The following is a 23,936-nucleotide window of genomic DNA, read 5'->3' as shown; positions in this document are numbered from 1 at the left end:
GCGCTTACATCCTAGTGTTACATCCAAGTGGTAACGCGTGATTCCCACTAGAGACGCAGCACAATGACGCAATGCAAGGGATTTGACCAATCACAAGTGATAAATTATTCAATGCGTCACTTTTCATTGGTCAAGTCGCTTGCGTTGCGTCCTAGTGAGAAGCAAGCATAAGTAATAAAAAAATTATAATTCTTGGCATTGTCACGAGTGCAAAATAAAAAAAAATCAAAACAGACATTTTATCATTTTATCTTTTTTTTTATTATGAATACACTACACATTAATACAGTATATCTGCTTAACGTTGGTGAAGGTTACTATTGATTTTTAAAATTATTTTTTAAAAATCCAAACACATTATGATGTCAAATGTGATCACAATGGTACTAACATTAATATACCATTTGGTTATATATGAATATTCATTTAATCCTATATATGAATATTCATTTAATCCTGTATATATGAATATTCATTTAATCCTAAATTGACCAGGATGTAAACATTTTCTTGAAAAATTCTACAACATTGTTAACGAAAGATTCATCTCTCTCCTCAAATTCCTTTAGAGCCTTATTACAGATGTCTGGCGGCGTAAACACACTCATGTCTTTAATTCCAACGGTCAGGTCAAAGAACCGGGTTGAGGTGGACACACTGTACTCGTCTTCTGGGTCGTTGTAGGTGAACACCTCAAAGACGGGCCAGCAATTTTTTACCGTAAAGGCGCCAATCCATGCTTCCTCTGGAAATAGATAATTATACGCAATGTAAAATGAGAAAATATGATAGATGGGAAAAACTCAGGTCTCTGCTTAATAATATGACGTGCAATATCATAGTTCACTGTAATGTCTGTATGGTTAAATTATGGAGACTATTTCCTCCATGATTAAATCAAACTTTAGGTGACCAAGAAATGTGATGTGCCCATATATGGACATGATGATGTCATATCACTACCATATTGGGGCATATCACTACCATATTTGGGCACATCACACGTTTTTGTCAAACTAGTTTGATAAGTGTAGACAGAGCTTAAGTGAACACAGATAAATGTTGATATTTGTTTACACTGTTCTTCGTCGAACGCGTTTCCTATGTATATCTGTACAACAACGACTACCGTAAAATATGGCGTATATGGATATACGAACTCTTTTTACGCGTCGTATTATTTAATGTACGGTTCCTTTTTTTTTTTTTCATCCGTACTCTTGTACCATAAAATCATAGCATCGCCCATAAATCTTGGCTCACACACGGACGAACGTAAACGAATTCAGACCATAGAGATATTATATAGTGAACTATAATATCTTATGTTCAGACCAATCATAAGCGACGGTTCAAATAATTCATCGCTTCTTATTGGTCAATTCGTTTGGGTTTCGGCTCACCTCCTAATGTGAACAAAGCTTAAATCTAGTGTGAACCTACTCTTATGTCCAGGTATTCTGTCGGACCACTCCTGCACCTGAAATTGTTCCGAAACATCACCCATGGTGTACTGGTCCTCCAGGGTAGCATTGACCGGGATGGTATGGTTTTGCCATGGGCTATTCAGCTTATCAACGGTGCATTGGTTGTAGCTCTTGTTGATCTTGTATTGGATATTCTTTGTGTAGTCCTGGATGTATTCAAAAAATCTATTAAAAAAGCATATATAAATAAATGATTTTCTCTACTGTATCCCCGCATATGAACTTATTTGCCCAGTTTCATAGGCACATTCTGTAATACAGTGTCACATGTTACCGATAATCGTCACTAACTTAGCATCTGCTTTATTTTCCTGACCGGAAACTCGCGTTGTATATATTATATATTATTGTGCGGTTATTAATTAGTTTAGTAATCATTATTATATATATATATACTGTATAACCTAATTTGATATGATAGGGGCTTTTGAATTTCTCAGTGGGCTTGTATTGAGGCTATATCATTCTCTACTGAGATTTTTTTAGTTTGAGAGAGATTATTTAGAGGGTTAGGTTTTTAATATTTAGGACGATTTTTATTATTTATGTTTTTCGTCAAGACAAGTTCATAGTTGAATCCTTCATCAACTACAGCCATCCTCCAAGCACAGGAACATAACACAAAAGTATGTGCAACACCAAAACAGTTCAAGACATGTACCAAATGTACTTCACCATGCCTTCAACAAACACTGCATGTAGCCAAAGTTATTGTAGCTGGTCATTTTGCTAACATCTTCATCTTTTAATTATTGTGCAGCGGCACAACATCTATAGATGTACAGGTAACCCCTTTCATCCGGCCAGACGTGATGCAACATATGGCATCTATCTCTAGTTCCGAAAAACTCTGAATTACCTAGTTAAGATCGGATTTTGTAAAGCTATGTACATCCAAAATATAATTATATCCGTCTTAAATCTAGTTATTAAAAACAATCAAGATCACTACACTGCAAAAAAAGTCATTTCATATTGTATGTGTCTATACGCAAGAACGTAAAGTATTTTGACCAATCACGACGCGAGTAATCATCTGAACTGCGATTGGTCAACTCACTCACAGGTGGGGAACCCAGCCTCTAATTATTAGGTTACCTCTTTCCGGGCATGAACGATTTTCTCTCCTCGATGAATCTCTTCATTTTGGATTCGCCATCAAAGCTGATCAAAAATCGATTGTTGATTCCTTGTTTATGGTCATATTCACTTGCTCGTCCTTCCCATTTTGGAGGAGATGTACATGGTTTCGGCGATGGTGTAGTCGGTGGTGCGGTCGTCGTTACCAATACCGCGCTCGATGCTGCTGCAATGCAAACAGCTAAAAATAGAATGGTCTGTAAACGAATACAAAAATAATATTAGCAATTGTCGTATGCGATTTGGAACTTTCGTTGGCAGCATAAATATTCGTTGAGTATTTTTTGTCTTCGAATTGTACATTTTAAACGGATTGTGCTCAACAGAAAATCATTTGAATAGAAAACGTTGACAACGCAAGCTTTTTCGTCAACGGTAAAAGTCACAATTATCTAGGTAAATAAAACTAAGTTGCAGTAGTCGATTTGTTTAGTAGGTAATGATTGTAACGTTAAAATCGTCAGAAAAGTCGTTTGAAGTTCTTCTTTTAAATTTCCGATAAAAAGATAAATTGCAATAAAGATTGGCCGCACATTGAAACAATTAAATTTCTGCGACGTGTTTAACAGAAAAAATAATTAAAAAAGACAATTTTAGAACGATAAAAGCTTACCCTAATAGTAGTCATTGTATTCGATGTTTTCTCGGGCACCTTTCACCAACAAATAAATGAAAAATGTTTACGGAACTTGAATTTATATCAACAGCAGCGGACCTTGTTCCGTCATTTGCATATAATCTGTTTCTGTGACCTGTTGTCTTTCTCAAATAAAAATAATCTTGTATCTCCATTACAAGGTCTGAACTTCGTATTGGTAATGTATAATTTGTATATAGTTACAGGTTTATCGGATGTGATAATCATTGTACAATATTATATATCTTTGTCTATGGTGTACAGATCAAATATATTACAGTGATAATCTGCGGGAATTGTATTTAAATGTGTCCGCACTTGGGACAGTTCCAAAATATAGGTCTAATGATCTATTGTTCTGGAAGTTCAATGTATTGCAAACGAGTTTTTTTATTTGTTTATAGTCAGTCAGTTTGTCTGTTGGTCTCAGCAGATCGATTGTTATATATATCACGCCACGTTCGGCATACAATTACTTTTTGATTTAAAAATAAAACTGATTTTAGATACCGCGGTATACGAGGAATGACGCCGGCGTCACTGATATCTGCCGCATTATAACTTATACACAAAATAATTGTTTTAACTGATTTTAGATACCGCGGTAGGCCTATATGAGGAACGACGCCGGCGTCACTGATATATGCCGCATTAACTTATACACAAAATAATTGTTTTAACTGATTTTAGATACCGCGGTATATGAGGAACGACGCCGGCGTCACTGATATATGTCGCATTATAACTTATACACAAAATAATTGTTTTAACTGATTTTAGATACCGCGGTATATGAAGAACGACGCCGGCGTTACTGATATCTGCCGCATTATAACTTATACACAAAATAATCGTTTTAACTGATTTTAGATACCGCGGTATATGAGGAACGACGCCAGCGTCAATAATATATGCCGCATTATAACTTATACACAAAATACCAAGTTATAAAATAACTTATGTGATTATATTTCTATTATTGAATAGAAAAGCTATTTTATATATCTATTAAAAGAGCTGGTTATTAATTTAGTCTAGTTTATACCGTTAAGCTCTGTCTCAGTATCAAACTTTATTTGACAAAAAAAAGTGATGGATGGACATGATGATGTCATATCACTACCATATTTGGACACATCGCATTTTTTTTGGTCAAACTAGTTTGATAGTGTAGGCCTTAAATAGAACAATCTGCACAACACATTCATGGTTCTTGATTGTGAAAATTTTCGTTAAAAATTGTTCAAAATTATCGTATTTCGGATTCGTTTTATATACTGTTGTTACAACATCAATTAACCCAATGGTGTGCTTGTTTTTCTGTAAAGAGCTCGACATCCCTGTGAGTTGATTTGGCATCCAAAGTTGCACCGTAAACGACCGGTTGCGACGTACCTGGATAGAAAATAATATGCGTTTTTTTATTATGAGAAAATAAATTGAAATTGATTGACAGTAGGCCTAAATTGTTTCCGAATCATATAATGGTTCGAATATAATGGTTTTTGACACCAGCAGTTTTGATTGATTATGAGACTTACCCAGGAAGGAAACTATCGCATGTTTTATCACCGAAATCGAACGTATCGCATTCTTCGACCCCTTCCTGTCTGTATCCGTCCCCGCAAAAAGATAGGCTACAATCTGAAAAGGAAGAGATCTTTTAGATACTACCGGTATTTGAATAATAGACCCACCCGCATTGAAGATTTCGGTTTTCTTCTTTTCATTTGTCTCAAGAAAAAGTAATTTCCACCATATACAGATGATCGATTATTACAGATACATATATACTCTTGTTATTATCATTATTAATTTTATCATTATATCGTCAAACAACGCCTTGTTGATCTTATTTAAATTGTATGTACTTTATTTTGATGTACCCTCATTTTAAAACATATATTTTAGTCTATAATCCATAGCATTGTTATTATTATCAGGGAAAAGTTAATATATTGAACTTACGTGACCTCCATCCACCCATATTATATACACTGTATGCATATGTTAAAACGAAAGGGAAAAATGGTGGTATATAAATAACAATGTTATTGTTGTCACAATGACACTTACTTATGCAATTGTCGTTGTCATTGTCATTTGCGTCGTCACACGACTCTCCGTTTTCAATTATACCGTTCCCACAATTACCAGACTGTTTAGTGAAAATAAATTGAATCTTTTAACACGTTTTGAAACAGAATTTAGAAACATGGAATACGATAAAATACATGTCAGTATTGATCGATGATAATAATAACTATATAAAACTATACTTTTCTAAAGCTCTGTCTACATTATGAAACAAGTTTGACAAAAAAAGTGTTGTGGCCAAATATGGTAGTGATATACTCAAATATGGTAGTGATATACTCAAATATGGTAGTGATATGACATCATCATGTCCATTATGGGCACATCACATTTTTTTGTCACATAAAGTTTGATAGTGTAGACAGAGCTTTATTTGTCGTCACGCGATGGCCTAATATTGGATAACGGTATGTCGGTACTGGGAAATACAGTAACATAATCGACATAATGGAAATGATTGATTGTAACAAGCAGGAAAGAATGAAATTACAATGTTTAACATGACTTCCTTCCATTATGATTATAGTCATGTAATATTAGATGAATGAGTGTCATCTGCCTCTCTTAGATAGTGTACCTCATGCACCTAGGACGAACAGTGGCGTAATGTAGAGGCCTGGGCCCTGGTTTAAGAACCCTAAGTGGCCCATTTTAATGCCTGTTTTTTTCCTCTGGGCTCTGCTCAAGCTCCCCCTGGGCCAGTGAGGGCTCATAGCCGTTACGCCACTGAGAACGAGGATTATAGTAGGGTAGGAAGGAGGGGTTACCGTGCACCCCCATGATGTATTTTTTTAATGTACATTTTTGTAATCCTGAATATATACAATTAACATTTTTTGATGTTCCCAAGACGAAATATTGTCCCATGGGGTTTTTTGGGGGCCATTTTGGTGGCCATCTTGGATTTATCAAAATCCTAAATATAGACGGTACTTGACAAAAAGTGATCATAGAGGTCTGATTTTGGTCTTAAATTGTTCAGAATATGCACATTTATATGTACTATAATGAAAAGTTTTCGTTCAAAATGGCCGGAAATGCCACTTTTGACCTTTGACCTTGTTTTTACATAAGGGTCATATCTCGGTAACCCCTGGTCATAAAGATTTTATTTTTGTCATAAATTATTCAGAATATCCATATTTATATTAGCTTTAATGAAACATATTTTTAAAATTTGGCGGGAAATATCACTTTTGACCTTTGACATTATTGCACGACGATTTTCACAATAATTTTGACTATTTTTGTATTCGTTCTATATCTTGACAACCAGTGGTCATAGAGGTTTGATTTTGGTCTTAATTTGTTCAGAATATGCACATTTCTATGTACTATAATAAAAAGTTTTCGTTCAAAATGGCCGGAAATGCCACTTTTTGACCTTTGACCTTGTTTTTACATAAGGGTCATATCTCGGTAACCACTGGTCATAAAGATTTTATTTTTGTCATAAATTGTTCAAAATATCCATATTTATATAAGCTTTAATGAAACATATTTTTGAAATTTGGCAGGAAATATCACTTTTGACCTTTGACATTATTGCATGACGATTTTCACAATAATTTAGACTGTTTTTGTATTCGCTCTATATCTTGACAACCAGTGGTCATATAGGTATGATTTTGGTCTTATATTGTTCAGAATATGCACTTTCCTATGTACTATAATAAAACATTTTCATACAAAATGGCCAGAAATACAACTTTTGACCTTTGACCTTGTTTTCACCTGAGGGTCATATCTCGGTAACCCTTGGTTATAAAGAATTTATTTTTATCTTAAATTGTTAAAATCATACATGTTTCTATCCACTATAATGAATATTTATTTCAAGAAATGGTCATAAATTTTAGTATTGTCACATTTAATCCTTGACCTCAATTTTAATATAAAGTTTGCGGTACACCACGTATATTAGTTCTGAAAAGAACTGTTGAGTTTCTTGACGTTTCGATCAATATGCTTTGATCATCCTCAGGAGTGAGGACCTCAATTTTCACAAAATTCTTATATAGTAAGAATTTTTTTGTTTTTAAAATAAAACTGTATATGAAGGTGTACATAAATTACTCATTTAAAACCCATTGAACACTGTCCTGTCACCATTCCCATGGTTCATACCAGTGTAAAACGGACCTAGGGTGACCACATGCTTCTTTTAAACATCAGGAAATTTCCAAATAAGAGGACGTGCCTTCATTTAACCCTCCAGGGTCAAATGTATAGAGGACATATTCCTGACCAACTTCATGATATACAAATTTATGTTTCTGTCAGGCCTCGTCAGACTGAGATTCTGACTGCCGTAAAACGTTTAGAAGCCTGCACTGCTGAGAGTAAGACATGGATGGGCTTAAACTTCCTCAAGCTTAATGATGAAAAGACCGAGGCGATCATATTTGGAGTGGAGTTGCGTTCAATTTAAGATCCTGCTGCTGGTGTTCAGATGCCTAAATAGTTGCGCTCCCCAATACCTCTCAGAATTATTGACAATCAAGGAGAGAAAGCGAGAACTAAGATCTAGTAATCAGGTGCTACTGGATATTCCGAGGCGCAAACATAGTTGGGGAGATCGGACTTTCAGTATTGCTGGACATAGGTTCTGGAACCACCTACCTTTGAACATTAAACAAACATCATTATTGAGCACCTTTAAGTCACTATTCAAAACTCACATTTTCTGATATAGTAAGGGGATACACCTTCATCGCTAACCAGAGATCGGTCTAATTGAACCCCGGTCAGCACCAGTTGTGTCTCAGTCATCCCGGACTCAGACTCCTCCTGCCCTAATAAATTAGATCTAAAACAATCTAGGTGGCATGGTAAAGGAGAAAAAGGGGATTAATATGCTTTATTAAACAAATAAGTCTTAAAAAGCCTCTTAAAAAGAGCCACCGACTGTGCATCTTTAATGTAGTTTGGAAGAGAATTCCAAAGCATAGGAGCTGCATAAGATAATGCACGGTGACCATATGAGATGGTCTTCACTTTAGCAGGAACAAGACGATTCTGAGAATTGGAACGAAGATTGCGACATAATGATTGTGGAGTGAGAACATTGTCGATGTACCTCGGTGCAAGGGCATGAAGAGATTTATATGTGAGTAGCAATATCTTGAAGTTGACACGCTCCTTTACCGGAAGCCAGTGCAGTTCATGCAAGATACGTGTTATGTGGTCTCTGCTTAGTTTGACACACTAGACGAGCAGCACTATTTTGTAACATCTGTAACTTCCTAAGCAGAGTCTTGGGCAGTGTGACATGAATACTGTTACAGTAGTCCAGACGTGATGATATAAAGGCATGCATAAGTCGTGTAGTTGTTTCCCTATCCAGAAACCTACGAATTTGACCAATCTTCCTAATCCCAACCATAGCAGAATGACATGTTAGCATCCATCCGCAAGTGGGAATCCATGTAAACCCCAAGATTTCGAACTTCTGGGGATGGTTTAAGTTCTATACAGAAGATGGTTGCAATGGCAGAGATTTTCGGAATTGTGATGTAATATGAATAAGCTCTGTCTTCTGTATGTTAAGTTGCAGATGATTGAATGACCATGTGTGTATGTCTTTCAAACATGCAGAGATTTTAGACATTGTATTATGAAGATTACAGGGTGAAAAATCCAAATACAGCTGCTGTGTATCGTCAACATAGAGCATGCAGTTTAGACCATGTGCATTTATTAATGATTCTAGTGAAGTGGTGTATAAGATAAAAAGAAGGGGTCCAATAACGGATCCTTGAGGAACGCCGCATGACAAACTGAGTGATGATGAAATGGAACGCACTTTAATGGCATATGTGCGAGAAACTAAATACGACTCAATCCAAGTGAGGACCTTGCCAGAGATACCATACATTGATTTGAGACATGTAATATTAGATGAATGAGTGTCATCTGCCTCTCTTAGATAGTGTACCTCATGCACCTAGGACGAACAGTGGCGTAATGTAGAGGCCTGGGCCCCTGGTTTAAGAACCCTAAGTGGCCCATTTTAATGCCTGTTTTTTTCCTCTGGGCTCTGCTCAAGCTCCCCCTGGGCCAGTGAGGGCTCATAGCCGTTACGCCACTGAGAACGAGGATTATGTTAATATCGGTTCAGTAGCTTGAGAAAAAAATCGTGAAAAGACCGTAGTTGAATATTTATATGGAATTCACAGGGCCTACTACGTGATAACGCAACGCCAAATAACGCAGGTGTTTTGTCCGGCAATCGGCGGTACCTGTGAAAGTAACTTAAATCAGTTTAAGCGTGGTTCCCACTAGCGTCGCAACTCAACGCAACGCAGTAATCACAAGTAGAAACCGACGACGCAACACAGTGCTGCAAACATCGCAGGTTTGATTTCACGCAGGCGAACACAAATTAGTGGAAGGGGATTTTCTTACGTTGCGTAGGTTTCGTTATACGTTGCGTCGCTAGTGGGAACCAACCTTTAATCGTGACGACACCATTAAGAAACACACAGTTGACCACCACCAGCGTTTGAACACCAGTTCTACTACCCAACATCTACCTACCTGTATATCATCATGTTTTACTACCATGCTACCGTAGTCACCCTTTTCTCCTCTTGGGCCCATAGGTCCTGGTTTCCCTCTCTTCCCTGTTTCCCCCGGTGGTCCTGGCGGTCCTTGCATTTTCTGGATATCTTTCTGAAGCATTACGCACTGCCATTGATCGTTCTCTCGGAGATAGAGCTTCTTGTTGTCCAGTCGGTAAGCTAGCAAAGCATCTGAGTTTATTTCGTTAAGGGCGAATTCGTCCGCAACAACAACTAATTGCTGAAAAAAATAATTTGTATTTATACTGATATGAAGCTGATTTAGCTAAGGCTTTACTTGGGATTACTTAATACAGTAATCTCAATCTGGGATTATTAATCCCAACCTAGGATTCCAGTAATCCCAGGTTGTATTCAAGTGTGTCGGATTAAAGAGCCGAATTCGTCCGGAACAACTAATTGCTGAAAAAAAAAGCCACATTTGTATTTGTACTGATATGAATCTAATTTAACAGGCTTTACTTAGGATTACTTAATCCCAACCTGGGATTAGTAATCCCAACCTAGGATTCCAGTAATCTCAGGTTTTATTAAGGTGTGTCAGATTAAATAGAACTATTGGTTAGTATTATTAATATAAAGGTTCATCTGGATCTCTGTATAATACTCATAATTGTTTTCTTTTGGATAAAACACATTTTATGAATATTGGTTAGTAAATTAGCACAATGTTAATATGTTGACAACCACATACTCCGTTTGTTACTGTATCTCCTTTCTCTCCCTTGATGCCATCAACACCATTAGGTCCGGGTGGACCAATCCGTCCTGGTAGACCAGGTGCTCCGGGGATACCCATCATGCCTCTGTCACCTTTATAACCAGGTGGGCCATCTAAGTGAATTCAACAATTATTCATAAAATTATTATTCATATATCCAACGTTAACGTCGTTAATAGCACAACATTGCCATTTGTTACGCCTATACTTACCGATTCCTCTTGGTCCCTGTATACCCATATTTCCTTTGCTTCCTGTTATTCCAGGTGGGCCAATTAGCCCAGGCTTACCCTTAAAACCAATTACAGAATTGTTAGTTAGACTGCAAGGAAATATTCATTGGCTACTATGATTGTAATTAATTTCGAATTTTTCTGCCTAAATTTTAAGTCACCCGCAAGTAAAAAGTTAATTAACAATGTACTTTGAAGTACCGTTATACTAATGTCGAGCAATATTTGAAACGATAAAGATGAGGAAATCTGTGAGAATGAGAAAAAGTCGCCTCGACCGAGATTCGAACCCGGAACTTTCTGCTTGATATGCAGATGTCCTAACCATTAGTTGTATAGCATGAACTAATTATGTTTTGCTGATAACTTTGTAGCCATACTTACTGTCTTTCCACGTGGACCACGCTCACCCATGGGACCAACCGGTCCTGTTGCAGATTGTATCCCCGGTAAGCCCTACAATAATAAGCAATAGTTCTAGATAATAATTATAATGTTTTTTCACAATAAACCAACTGCCTCCTCTCCAAACGACTTATTTTGACCATGGATAAATTAAGTTACTTATTTTATCCATGTTATGACTTAATTTCTTAGTTTAGAAAGTGATTTTCGGCATTGACGTCCGTCGTCATTTTTAGTCGCGTCCAACGCGACTCTACAGCTCACTATGTCGGTCGGTCGGTCGGTAAACGCTAACTTGAGCACGCGACTGCAGCCATGTATATGGCCTTGTTCTAAATACTAAGTACAACAGACAACAGAAACACTGATGTACCGGTATTCCGTCTTGTCCTGGCTCTCCCGGTGGTCCAGCCTTTCCTGGCAAACCCTACGTGAAATATACAACAAAAAACCTATTTAAAGCTCTGTCTACATTATCAAACTTTAGTGACAATAAACTGTGATGTGCCCATATATGGACATAATGATGTCATATCACTACCATATTTGGGCATATCACTACAATATTTGGGCACATCACGATTATTATCCGATCGTCTCACTTACCGGTTTACCCCTTTCACCAGACTTTCCCCTTTTACCCGGTGGTCCGTCATCACCCTTCTTACCCCGTCTTCCCGGTGGGCCCTGTAATAAAGATTGTATTATTAAATGGATAGAAAAAAGCTACACAGTCATCGAATTATAACTAATAACTTTACAAATTGTACATAAATTATAATCGTGTTAGACATTACCTTCTTTCCCTTTGGACCTGCTGGCCCTGGTTGTCCATACTCAGATTCTATTTCCGGACCTTTCGGCCCAACACAACTTTGTTTGATAATGTTACATTCGTGTATTTCTTCTTTTACACCCTAACGAAAAGTATTTCGTTAATTAATTTATTAATTCATCGAATCAGTAAGTCATTTATTGATTGATTCATTCATTCATTGAGTCAGTCAGTCATTGAGTCAGTCATTGAGTCAGTCAGTCATTGAATCAGTCAGTCATTGAGTTAGTCAGTCATTGAGTCAGTCAGTAAGTCATGGATCAGTTAGTCATTGAGTTAGTCAGTCATTGAGTCAGTCAGTAAGTCATGGATCAGTTAGTCATTGAGTCAGTCAGTCATTGAGTCAGTCAGTCATTGAGTCAGTAAGTCATGGATTAGTCAGTCAGTCATTGAGTCAGTCAGTCACTGGGTCAGTCAGTAAGTCATGGATCACTTAGTCAGTCAGTCAGTCAGTCAGCCATTGGGTCAGTCATTCATTGAGTCAGTCAGTCGTTGAGTCAGTCAGTCGTTGAGTCAGTCAGTCGTTGAGTCAGTCAGTCATTGAATGAGTGAAATGAATCAGTCAGTCATTATTGAATCAGTCAGTCAGTAATTGCATTCCTTACCTCAGTTATCAATTGTTCCGTAGACTCAGTTGCTTGTAGAACGTAGTTTACATCATACATGCTTATCATTGACGTCACAAGTGAAGGAGGCGGGGGTGGTGTAATGGGAGGTGGAGGTAGTTGAATGATTTGAATGTCGGGTGTACTTACAGCACCAATAGCGCTTTTGTGCATAGTTGGTGAAAGCTCTGTTATTATGAATTTACCAAGCGACGACGGTGGGGGAGGGGGTATAACTGGAGGTGGGGGAAGTGTCAATACAACACGTATAGATTTCTCTGATATGTCTGATTCATTTACATTCGGTTTAATAACCTTTTCTGAAATTAATAAAACATACTTTTATTGAACGAGCTCTCGTCCACCATTTTCGGAATAAATAAACTTTAACTGAATTTAACAGTATATAAAATCTTTAATGTGTCATGCAATAGTAGTCTACCGGAAGAAAAATTATATTTTCATTGTTCTGATTGGTTACATTGATTACAGAAAGGTAATCTAACAACAGGACACTGAGCTCGCCTTGTCAAGATAGAAATTCGTAACAGTCCTTTGATGTTATGTCTGGCTACGACAAATACCAACAGTACTGTATGTACATGATCTCCGCGGCGCGCGGTGTCTGTTAAGGGGCGTGGAACTGATTGTGTCGCAGTCACAGATAAATCCTTTGATTTACGGAGCTCTGCATGCTGTTGTTAAATTGCCTTGATTACAGTTACGTTGAATAACTTTGGTTAAAAAAAAGAGGTAGCAATCACCTGCACATTTTGGGCAGCATTCACCCTTTTCTTTTACTTGTACTTTGCAATGTAGTATAGGACAATCTCGCCTTTTACAATTTAAACGTCCATTCTAAAATAGAGAACACATAGTGGACTACATACTGTAAGTCTTTATTTAATCTTGTGTTGCGATATCAGTGGTGTATGTCGCTATAGCTCACTATGTCGGTCGGTCGGTCGGTAAACAATAACTCAAATTTGCGCACGCTACTGTAGCCATGTATAATAATGGCCTTGTTTTAATTGATGCTCATTATTCTGAATATATCGCTGAAAATATATTTAAACTTGATAGCCGATAAATTGGCGTCACATTTTAAAAAATTGTTCGATTAAAATACACATTAATTCCAATCGCAAAGAAAACTAGTGTGTCTCAACACTTAACCGACCGTTACTTACTTTACACATACAGCGAAAGCATGGATCGTCAGGCGAAGTAAAACTTTGTCTGTGTTTGATCTCTAAGCCCGTCTGCCTATACTCACATGCTACAGCGAAGAAATGGAATAAAAGTGGTTAACAATATGGTTATGAAAGCACTAATTGTATAAAAATTATTATTTTTATATTTTATATTAATTTACATTTTTTACTCTTCTTGTGTTGATTTGCGTGGGTATATGACGTCATCCAAATTAAAACAAAGATACATAGATAGGGTAAAAGAAGAATACTGCGCCCTCTAGTCATTTTAAAATGCAATTAACTTCATTCTACGTTCTGTAAGAAAAAAAATCATTCAATATTGGTCAGAAAGTTAGTCAACCAACGGTATAATTGGTGATGAGATTAGTTAGGTTAGCTGTACCCACAAAAATTGGATCAAATCAATTCGTTGATCAATAAATGACGTAATTGTTGAATTTACCGAATATTTTAAATTATATTTGGTACCGTACTACAGTTTGACGTAGGCACAATGCAAGTGAGTTGACCATTCACAAGTAACTGTTCAGAAATTCATCGCGTCGTGATTGGTCAAATTACTTGCGGTGCGTTTTTACGTCTTTGCGTTGTGTCCAAGTTGGAACAACCGAACTTAGTAATTATGACAACACGGCATATACGCATACGGGATTCGATTTAGTTGGCAATAATAATTATTCTTTGCCCACCTAAATTGTTCTGTGTATTTTGTCGAATTGTATTTTGCCAATGGCGCGAGCATTGATTCAATCACAGATGCCCTACTTTATTAATCCACCGATGAATATTTTTGAAACACGGCCAAACTATATCAGATAATTATTGTACATAATCGAGATATTTTAGATAGCTGCTTTGATTTAGTAATTATAGCTGTAGAAATGTTAAACAAAATAATTTGATCGAATCTGTAATGCTTCCTCTGTATTATCTGAGCTGCTTCATTACATTTAAACATGATTAACTAGGAAAATATAAAAGTATTTTATTTCTTAAAGATCTAATTTATAAATTTACTTCAATAAGCCGATTGAAGAGAATATTGTCAATCAATTACCCCCCCCCCCCCCTTCTCACCTGGTTATCAACACTGAAGGCTGTCTGCCGCAAATGTATTTTATGATAAATGACGTCAGTGATAATATAGGTTAGATCATTCATCATGGCGAGTGTGGAAATAGAATAACATTTATCTATAATTACTTTTTATATAATATCTAGCGCTTTCGGGCATATGCCACTTGTACAGGCCATTGGTAGTGTCAAAGTTCTAGTCTCTGAGAAATCGTACGCCAAATCCCGATATACACTGTAAACACCTTTTCCAAACATTTAGCCATGTATCCAACTCAACACAGTTACGTGTTAAACATGTGGATCAATATAAAGACACGTTTAGGTTTTAGACGTGTTTAATATTGCCATGTGTTTTTCCGGCACAATAAAATCGTATGCACGCAACGCTAACTGACTGCTAAACATGTGGAAAAATTGAACATATTAATAGTGACATGTTGACTGCTAAACGAGTGGAGGAAAACAACATGTAGCTATAACACGTTTAGGTTTTAAACACGCTAAACATGTAACTACGTGTTTAAAAGCTCCACACTGTTTTTACAGTGTAGATAGACCTATTCAGTGACAATTTATCTTCTTCCATCATAGTATTTTTAAATCTATGTTGTACAGTATAAATTGCACTTTTGAAATCTGTCGTTAATTATGTATGGAAGTGAGAAAAATTGCAACGCAATATATTGTTGTGTCAATTTGAAGACTTAAGTGAAATGGAAGTCGATTATATTTGTATAACATCAAACATGATCTGTCGCCTACGGGTCTATCTACTCCTGTAGCTATGTCAATAATGTATTGGATTAGTTGATGGTTTGATTTCAATATTCATTAGTTTTAACTTTTGGTTTTCTAACGGACTTGAGTGCTGTGTAAATGACACACTTAAAGAGGACCGTAGCTTGGTTACAACTGACGCAACGCAAGGGTGTACTGTAAGAGCAACGTCAACGAGTTGACCAATAACAAGCGATGTTATTGATAGCGATGATTAGGCCTACTTTATGCTTCAATATGTCTTGCGATACTAAGAAAATTCGCTACAAAACATGATAACATCTCATATTGTATGCAGCCTTAGGCTTGGCGCAGCAGTCGCAATACTCACATGCACAGTAGTCATTTTGATTAGTGCGACCAATACACATGTTGGTATAACTTTAGCATCGAGTGAGTGAAAACATATCACAATTGTCCAAAGTAACTTAAGGCCCATTTACACTAAGACGATGACGATCGACGATAAATATGCATTTTCATACACAAAACAAAAGAAATATAAAAACTTTTCATTCTAGAACTATAGAATAACCATCTATGCTTCCTTTGATGAAAATGATATTTTCACACGTCCAATCAAATGACGTCATGATTAGTAATAGCAATAATATCGTGACAATACAACGATTTTATTGTTTTTATTAATCATGATGTCATTTGATTGGATTTTTAAAAATATTATTTTTTTTTATCAAAGACAGCATAATGATTATCCTATAGTTCTAGAACGAAAACCTTTCTAATTTCTTTTGTTTTATGTAAAAAAATGCAAGCTTATATATTTATCGTCGATCGTTATCGTCCTAGTGTAAATGGGCCCTTAGATTAGATTATTATTGTGGAGATATTGTTATGCTAAATTATTTTGGACGATTTTTATTTTATATGAAAGTTCAAGGCTCGTTAATACAAAAAACTAAACGAATAACAATGCAGTGATAAATATACATCGAATTTGATCCTCGTTTAGTTCCTTTTATGACGTGCCTTTTCGTGGTGAAAATATTATTAAAAAAATATACAAAAAATTTGATATATATTTTAAAACATTACTGATCTAGAAGAAGCGTAAACTATTTTGAAATAATGGCCTCTTGTTGGACAGTGCACGTATTATGAGATTGGTTAAGTTAGTATTGCACTACATCACGTTCAAAGCAAATACATATAGGCCTTAGCATTTTTTCGTTAAATTGCATTATATTTAGCACGCTACATTTTGAATTGAATGCAAAGAATAATTGTGAGATTTTTCAGGTATAACAATTGTACTTTAGAAATTAATTAAATCAATAAGCCTAAATATTTATATTCTAGGTAAGTTCAACTTGTTTCAATGCACATGTGGAATATCGCAATGTCTAGTTTTGCCACGATTGTGATTAATTATTGATCCGCGAAGCTCCATGCTTATTTCAATCAAAGTTTATTCTCAACAATGATTGCAGTACCCATTCTGCTTCAAGGAATCGATCAGGTTTCTAATTTTCTAAACGGGCTTGATTATCGATGTTGTGAGTACATTATAACGGTAATGTCAGGGAGATGCTAAATATAGTGTATTGAGTTTACCCCAGACAGCAATTTGTGTAAACATAGCACTGCATTACACTTAACAGCCTTTGGCTATTGGGGTTCTATTTATGAAAACGGAATTTATATTAACTATTCCACTTTAACAAGGTTGTTCAATTGATATCCCTCTAAATAACTAACATCACCAAGATTGCAATGGCTGGTGAAATCTTTCAAATGGGCTCTGATTTTTAATTGCTACTTCAATGACAAGCTAAAGCTCTGTCTATAACACTATCAAAACTTATGTGACAAAAAATGTGTTGATGCCTATATATGGACATGATGATGTCATATCACTACCATATTTAGGCATATCGCTATCATATTTGGGCACATCACACTTTTTTTGTCAAACTAGTTTGATAGTGTAGACAGAGCTTTACTCGTTATGGATGTAACCAAAATGATGATGTCATGTAGGCTAAACATAGAATTGTTCTCTAAATAACAATGTTTATAATATACTGAATAAATTCATATCGCAATAATAATTACCTCAATCATAATATGTCTTATTTTAATTTTAGTACAACTTTATATAGTAGCCTAGATCTCTTGTTTTTATGTTTGAGTTTTGGTATTATTTGCTCATCTTATTTGGCTCAGCGGGTAGGATTGTCATTATGGGTATACGACACATTGAATAACCTACTAATACATTACACTCGATACAACAGGTGCATAACCTCATATTGTGTCTATATAAGTATGTGCCACAAAGATCTGTATTTCTATGTGACAATGTGTACTATTAGTGGTATAGTCTATACAACTAATAGTAGAAGTTACTCAATTATTTTTCAATTATTTTTGTGATCTGTCGCTTAAAGTGCATGTACTACGTCACTAAAACATCATGCATTATGTTTTCAATCGTTTCAATATTTAACAAGTGCACTTCAGATTTGTAAAAGTGGAAAGAAAACGAAATGCATATGATAATATTAAATCAGTTATTTCAATTCAATTTATACCGTATTTAACTTATCAGCCATTGCGTCTTTAAATATTCATAAATATCAAAACTAAAATTCGATAAAATAATACGTACCATAAGGCTCTGTCTACACTATCAAACTAGTAGAAAGGTGATTTGCCCAAATATGGCAGTGATATTCCTAAATATGGTAGTTATATGACATCATTATCACACAGACAGAGCTTTAGACACCAGCCCAAAATATTTATGAGACACTTGAATATATAATATAATTTATATATCTTATATAACAGCTTTTTATTTTTAGCCTTTCCTTTGGATATAGTAAAGCTCCACAAAAAGTGTCCCCTTAAATAGATCCCCGCCTCCCCACCCACCACCTTAAAAGGGGTGTGTCCCAAATGAGCGATTCTCTATACTTTAAATAAAACAATTTTCATTTGTATTATTTCCGGTTGGATATAGGAGGCCTAACACTTCTTTGAACCATAATATGCAAAATATTGAAGCTTAAAATTTAAATAATTATTTTTCAATTAAAAAAATTAAAAATGTTAATAATTCATAACTCAAACATTATCCTAGTATTTAGTAATTATATATCCTATAATGTATTAATTGCTGTTGTATCATCCTACCTTTAGTGTGATATGTCCGAAAAGATACTTCTCGAGTACTCTCTTATTAACACACTGTATATCAGTGAAGTATTGTCGCTATTAGACTGTATGCTGGTAGTCATTACAGCCCGTCCATTCACAGGCCTCTACATAATTTCATTCTAAGTTATGGCATTGGAAACGTTTTTATTAATTTATACAATCAACCTATATTAGATTTGTAGTAATTGTGTAGGCTTAGCAGTCTATTGAAGATGGAATGGATTGTGTGTTTTTATTCACATTCCTTAATGTAAGAATGAATGAATAATCTGGTATGAATTTTGAGTATTTAATGTAATTATTCTGCAATGACTTTTGTTGATATTTACGAATTCAAATATTAAAGATATAATTTCCCCCTAAAAAAATAATTTTTTTCAAAATATTTTTGTTGATTATGCCATTTTAATATACCATAATAGTTATATAGTCAAATTGGCTGGAAGTCAATGGATTTTTGTCTTTTTATAAGTGAAAACATTTTTTTTTTCTATGGAAGTAATTAACGTTATTAAAACGTACTGCGAATTTTTTTTATTAATCTTCATTTTTCATGTTTTTGGGGGACAATACGACTTTAAACTAAAATAACTTACTAAACAAGATTTTAAATATATCATTTATTTGTACACATTAAATATAAACTTTAAATAAGAATAAAACCCAAAATACAAATATAATTTTTTTTCTATATATAGAGAAAATACACAAAGCTTTTCATAAAATAACTAACACGGTTACACGATTTTAATTAGAAATATATAAAATTGTGATATTTATAATAATTTGATTTATATATAAATTCCAAATAAAATAACAAATATAATACAATTATAATTTGATATATTAATTATTGTACACTTATACCTAAAAATATAAATAATAATATTAATTGCCTCAAGTTATTGTACAATACTGAAAACCTAAAATTGTGTAGGAATGAATTATAACTAAGGTACTGACGCGCGGGTATAATGCCACTCACTTGAACATGAAATCACGTCAACTGTGGGGGTGGGCTTATACCCGAGTATGGGCTTATACCCGCGTCAGTACGGTACTACCAAACTGCTCGTTTCTGTATCTGTATAAATATTACCCAATCGTTGATTCCATGAAATGCAGTTCTAATACCAACGGAAGTACATTAATATGATTTCCAAGGACCTCTTTGATAACCAACATCAAGGAATCATCATCTTGTAGGTCCCCTTGTTTGAGTATACAACGAATAGCCTTTAACTTTATTAACGGAACACGATCCTCAAGAAACCGCCTCAGCATTTCAAGCTTACTGGCATCTACGCGCTCACAGTGCGTTAATTTACGCGCCCAAAAGTACATCTGCTCAACCGTGTATCCTTTGATGTTGTTAACATTTATGTCGGTAATTCGATCATTTTCATCGTGTATCATAGTGTTTTCAATATTCTCATAGTTGTCGTTTTGTCTGTCGCAATGCATAAGTCTACTTGCTGCGCGCGTCTTGGATCCTGATGACAAGTCTAAACTGTAAACGTCACCCTCCGATTCTACTTCGACGAACTCTTCATCTGACAGTAGATCAGATAACGTCAGTTCACCATTGTGATCTAAGCATTCTTCTGCTTCACCAGTACAACGTAGTGAACTAGTAGAATAACAGTTTCGGTCTGACGTTTCTGAAGTGTGTTTAATACCAGATTTCCTCGTAGCAGCTTTTCTAAAATTCGAACCTGAAGATGAGCGACTCCTTGCATTTGCCACTATCAAACTTTTCTTTAGACTTGCCGGTTTACGGTTCATAGCATTCAATTCTCTAGTTGGTGTCGAGTACTGGTCAGATATCGAACTCTTTGTTTGACGCTCAATTCTTCGTTTACACTTCTCCAGTGAAGTTTTCGAACAGGAAGAACATTTATTGACCTCTGGTGATATAAACCTGTTGACGACGACAACGGATGGCGATTCCTGATATACTACGTCATCCTGAAAAATAAGTTATGTTAGAAATAAAAATGATGACAAGTCAACAAAAACCGTGACGACACAAACGTGCACACGTTATTCAACGTCATAAATTACCTTATTTAAATATAGTGTAGGTGTGAGCATTCTTCTATCATCACATCTTGTACCTCTGCTCACTCCTAAATGAATCCCTGTTCTGTTTACGGAATATTTTCTCATTTTTGGTGTTTTTATTTCGTTGTCTGAAGAGGAATTCATGTTTTCAAGAGTACGCGATGGTTTGTTGGTTGTGTTACCGCACGATGCATTCCGCCCGACGACTTCTTTGTGCACTACATTAGGAAGATGGTTATTATTGTAAACATCCACTTGAGGATGAGCGGTGTCTTGGGAACCCTTTAATTTTGAATGACCGGAACTTTTACGTTTCTGTGAAGTTGACAGCGTTTTGGCTACTTCTATCTGGTTTTCTGGAGATTCTTTGGAAACAAAATGCTTTTGGCCTCTTTGCAATGTATCAACAACAACACCTACAGCTTCAGACGGACGATTACGCGCTGAAGTTATGTTGCCATCGCTCTTCTTTGCAAGATACCGTTGAATGGCGGGAGTTCGAAGGATTTGTTCGGCAGACGGTCTACCATTTGGATTGACACTCAGCAGAACGGATATAAGATCGTGCAAAAACGGCCCGTACACACTGGAGAAAAAAAAATGGGATAAATTAAAGAGACCGATGAAAGAGATGATGTTTTAGTAAAGAGATGATGTTTTAGTAAACAAAGATGTTAAAAAAAAGAAAGAGCAGCTAGTGATAAAGAGTTAAAAAGATAAAGAAATTTTAGGAAGCTTAAGCTCTGTCTACACTATCAAACTTTATGACAAAACAAATGTGATGTGCCCATATATTGACAAAATGATGTCATATCAGTACCATATTTGGGCACATCACACTTTTTTTGTCAAACAAGTTTGATAGTGTGTAGACAGAGCCTTAGAGACTGGAATAAGTTTGCTAACCGACTGAGAGGTTTGAATTTTGCCGATAAAATCTTGACGACTAGCGATGAGAAATCTGTAGCGTCAAATGGATGCCTCAGTGTAGACAATTCATAAAGAATGCAACCAGCAGCCCACATATCACTCTTCTGATTGTATCTAAAAATAGAACATTCAATTTAATATGGCAGATTTTTAAACGTTAATTTCTTTCTTTTAAAACAGTAATGTGCTTTCTAAAAGAGAAATACAGTACTGAAATGTCACATGATATAAACATGGTTAGTCTCTACACATCAGTGACGTGTTGGTTGTTAAACATTTGGAGCAATATAAAGACACGTTTAGGTTTTAAACTTGTTGGTTTTAAACTTGTTGGTTTTAAACTTGTTGGTTTTAAACGTGTTGGTTTTAAACGTGTTTAATTTGCCATGTGTACGTAGAGCTCATGTGTGGAGCTTTTTTCCGCCACAGTAAAATCGTATGCACGGAACGTTAAACATGCCGAGAAATTGAACATAATAGTGACATGAATTAAATTAAAATGTAAAATAACTAATGGAAATTACGATTTTCTACAGCATATTTCAGGTGATAGGTAGTATGGTGTTCCAATTGCTGTATTTGCATGTTCGTCTGCGTTTCTCAAAATGCGCGCGATACCAAAATCACCAACTTTTACGAGGTCATCAGAGGTTACAAATATATTCTGTGGTTTTAAATCTGAAAAAAAACGTAGATAATTAATAAAGATAATTAATAAAGCTAATTAATATTATTTTAGTTCAATTGAACCTTATGTTAAGCTCTGTCGTTACACTATCAAACTAGTTTGCACGTGGAATAGTAGCCTACATCTTTGGAAAATGAACAAAGGAGAAGGTAAAGGCTAAAAGCATCTAAGTCTCTTAAGCTCTGTCTACAAATGTGCCCAAATATGGTAGTGATACCCACATGGTAGTGATATGACATCATCATGTCCAAATATGGGCACATTTTTTGTTGTCACATAAAGTTTGTAGACAGAGCTTTAGAAGAAATTTAATTGTAAAGTTTATATTATACCTCGATGAAGAATGTTCAAGGCGTGGATGTATTCCAGAGCCAAGCAAATCTGGACAAACCAATCTGTGATACGATGTTCCGGAATTAAAGTCTTCGTTTCAATTTTCCTTTTAATGATAACGCCCATATCACCTGTTTTAATTAAGTTAAGTACTCATTAATACATGAATTCGGGGAGACTGATTTCAATATTCAAAGAACACCCTTGTTAAGGTGATATTTTCTCGTGAAATGAACGAAGGCATGCAATATGTTTGAACACCACGGCCAATACCTTTCCAAAGACCCCCTCCCTTTATTGGTCCTGAAGGTGTCCCTTTAATAAGGGTTCAACTGTAGGCCTATCTTTTTTTTTATTTCAGTATATTAATATTTATTCAAATCCTATTAAAATACAAACATTTTAATGCATGCACTTGAAAACCTCATATTATTATATTTGATGCATTTATTAAATTTGTAAACTAAATATCCGTTAATATAATAGGTGCACATACTTACCCCCGTCAGCATATTCCATTGCAATGCACAGCATTCCATTGTTAACAAAAGCCTGCCGATACCTAATAACGTGTTTATGTTTTAACCTGGCAAGAATTGATACTTCGTTCAATGCTTGGTTCCTTTCTTTTTCTGTCATATTACTTACTTGCATTTCTTTTACAACATATTTTCTTTTACTTTGCTTTGAGCAGACAAGCCAAGCTTGACCGAAACTGCCGCTACCGATTACACGTATTTTTTCGAATTTGTTCGCCATGTTTCTAAATTAATACAGTACACCTCTCTTTCGTAAAGTAAGAGCACTAAAGATCACATGGTCTCCACCGGAAAAAACAAATATTTAAATAAGTTAAAAGAAAAGGCAAATTCTTGTACGACACGCCTACAAAGTTTTTTTTTAAGCACGCCCTCTTTTTTTCGG

General features: G+C 35.5%; 3 protein-coding genes across 3 annotated transcripts; all 3 read right to left on the bottom strand.

Annotated features, from left to right (window-relative positions):
* Window positions 1–166: 166 nt before the first annotated feature.
* On the bottom strand, window positions 167–3,396 carry LOC144848617 (mammalian ependymin-related protein 1-like). The gene is made up of 4 exons (XM_078705438.1): window positions 3,241–3,396; window positions 2,586–2,824; window positions 1,444–1,652; window positions 167–745 (listed from the first exon to the last, which is right to left on the bottom strand). The coding sequence occupies exons 1-4, from the start codon at window positions 3,253–3,255 to the stop codon at window positions 483–485; spliced, it is 726 nt and encodes a 241-aa protein (XP_078561564.1). The 5' UTR covers window positions 3,256–3,396; the 3' UTR covers window positions 167–482.
* A 760-nt stretch (window positions 3,397–4,156) lies between these two features.
* On the bottom strand, window positions 4,157–19,051 carry LOC144848340 (uncharacterized). The gene is made up of 15 exons (XM_078705062.1): window positions 18,974–19,051; window positions 14,119–14,254; window positions 13,934–14,022; window positions 13,508–13,601; window positions 12,744–13,063; window positions 12,101–12,220; window positions 11,910–11,990; window positions 11,677–11,730; window positions 11,283–11,354; window positions 10,878–10,956; window positions 10,639–10,778; window positions 9,901–10,164; window positions 5,341–5,422; window positions 4,806–4,908; window positions 4,157–4,659 (listed from the first exon to the last, which is right to left on the bottom strand). Exons 2-15 carry the CDS (start codon window positions 14,222–14,224, stop codon window positions 4,560–4,562), a joined length of 1,704 nt encoding a protein of 567 aa, XP_078561188.1. The 5' UTR covers window positions 14,225–14,254; window positions 18,974–19,051; the 3' UTR covers window positions 4,157–4,559.
* Window positions 19,052–19,602: 551 nt separating this feature from the next.
* Window positions 19,603–23,831, bottom strand: LOC144855641 (uncharacterized). Its single transcript, XM_078713587.1, has 6 exons — window positions 23,513–23,831; window positions 23,012–23,143; window positions 22,516–22,669; window positions 21,968–22,105; window positions 21,062–21,647; window positions 19,603–20,965 (listed from the first exon to the last, which is right to left on the bottom strand). The coding sequence occupies exons 1-6, from the start codon at window positions 23,769–23,771 to the stop codon at window positions 20,093–20,095; spliced, it is 2,142 nt and encodes a 713-aa protein (XP_078569713.1). The 5' UTR covers window positions 23,772–23,831; the 3' UTR covers window positions 19,603–20,092.
* Window positions 23,832–23,936: the final 105 nt, after the last annotated feature.

Source organism: Antedon bifida, chromosome 1, assembly GCF_963402885.1.
Source record: "Antedon bifida chromosome 1, ecAntBifi1.1, whole genome shotgun sequence".
Taxonomy (NCBI): domain Eukaryota; kingdom Metazoa; phylum Echinodermata; class Crinoidea; order Comatulida; family Antedonidae; genus Antedon; species Antedon bifida.
This window is presented reverse-complemented; position numbering and strand designations above follow the sequence as displayed.

What these genes read in the sequence shown, in the direction of transcription:
- LOC144855641 (XM_078713587.1), bottom strand. Translation starts at nt 23,771, where the DNA reads ATGGCGAACAAATTCGAAAAAATACGTGTAATCGGTAGCGGCAGTTTC. An exon ending in GAAATATGCTGTAGAAAATC is followed by an intron (nt 22,106 to 22,515) that starts GTAATTTCCATT and finishes TTCTATTTTTAG; the next exon opens with ATACAATCAGAAGAGTGATA. An exon ending in AAATTCAAACCTCTCAGTCG is followed by an intron (nt 21,648 to 21,967) that starts GTTAGCAAACTT and finishes TTTTTTCTCCAG; the next exon opens with TGTGTACGGGCCGTTTTTGC.
- LOC144848617 (XM_078705438.1), bottom strand. An exon ending in TCGTTCATGCCCGGAAAGAG is followed by an intron (nt 1,653 to 2,585) that starts GTAACCTAATAA and finishes CTTTTTTAATAG; the next exon opens with ATTTTTTGAATACATCCAGG. An exon ending in CAGAATACCTGGACATAAGA is followed by an intron (nt 746 to 1,443) that starts GTAGGTTCACAC and finishes ATCTATTTCCAG; the next exon opens with AGGAAGCATGGATTGGCGCC.
- LOC144848340 (XM_078705062.1), bottom strand. Translation starts at nt 14,224, where the DNA reads ATGACTAGAGGGCGCAGTATTCTTCTTTTACCCTATCTATGTATCTTT. An exon ending in GTGGTCCACGTGGAAAGACA is followed by an intron (nt 10,957 to 11,282) that starts GTAAGTATGGCT and finishes ATTGGTTTTAAG; the next exon opens with GGTAAGCCTGGGCTAATTGG. An exon ending in ACAGGGACCAAGAGGAATCG is followed by an intron (nt 10,779 to 10,877) that starts GTAAGTATAGGC and finishes GAATTCACTTAG; the next exon opens with ATGGCCCACCTGGTTATAAA.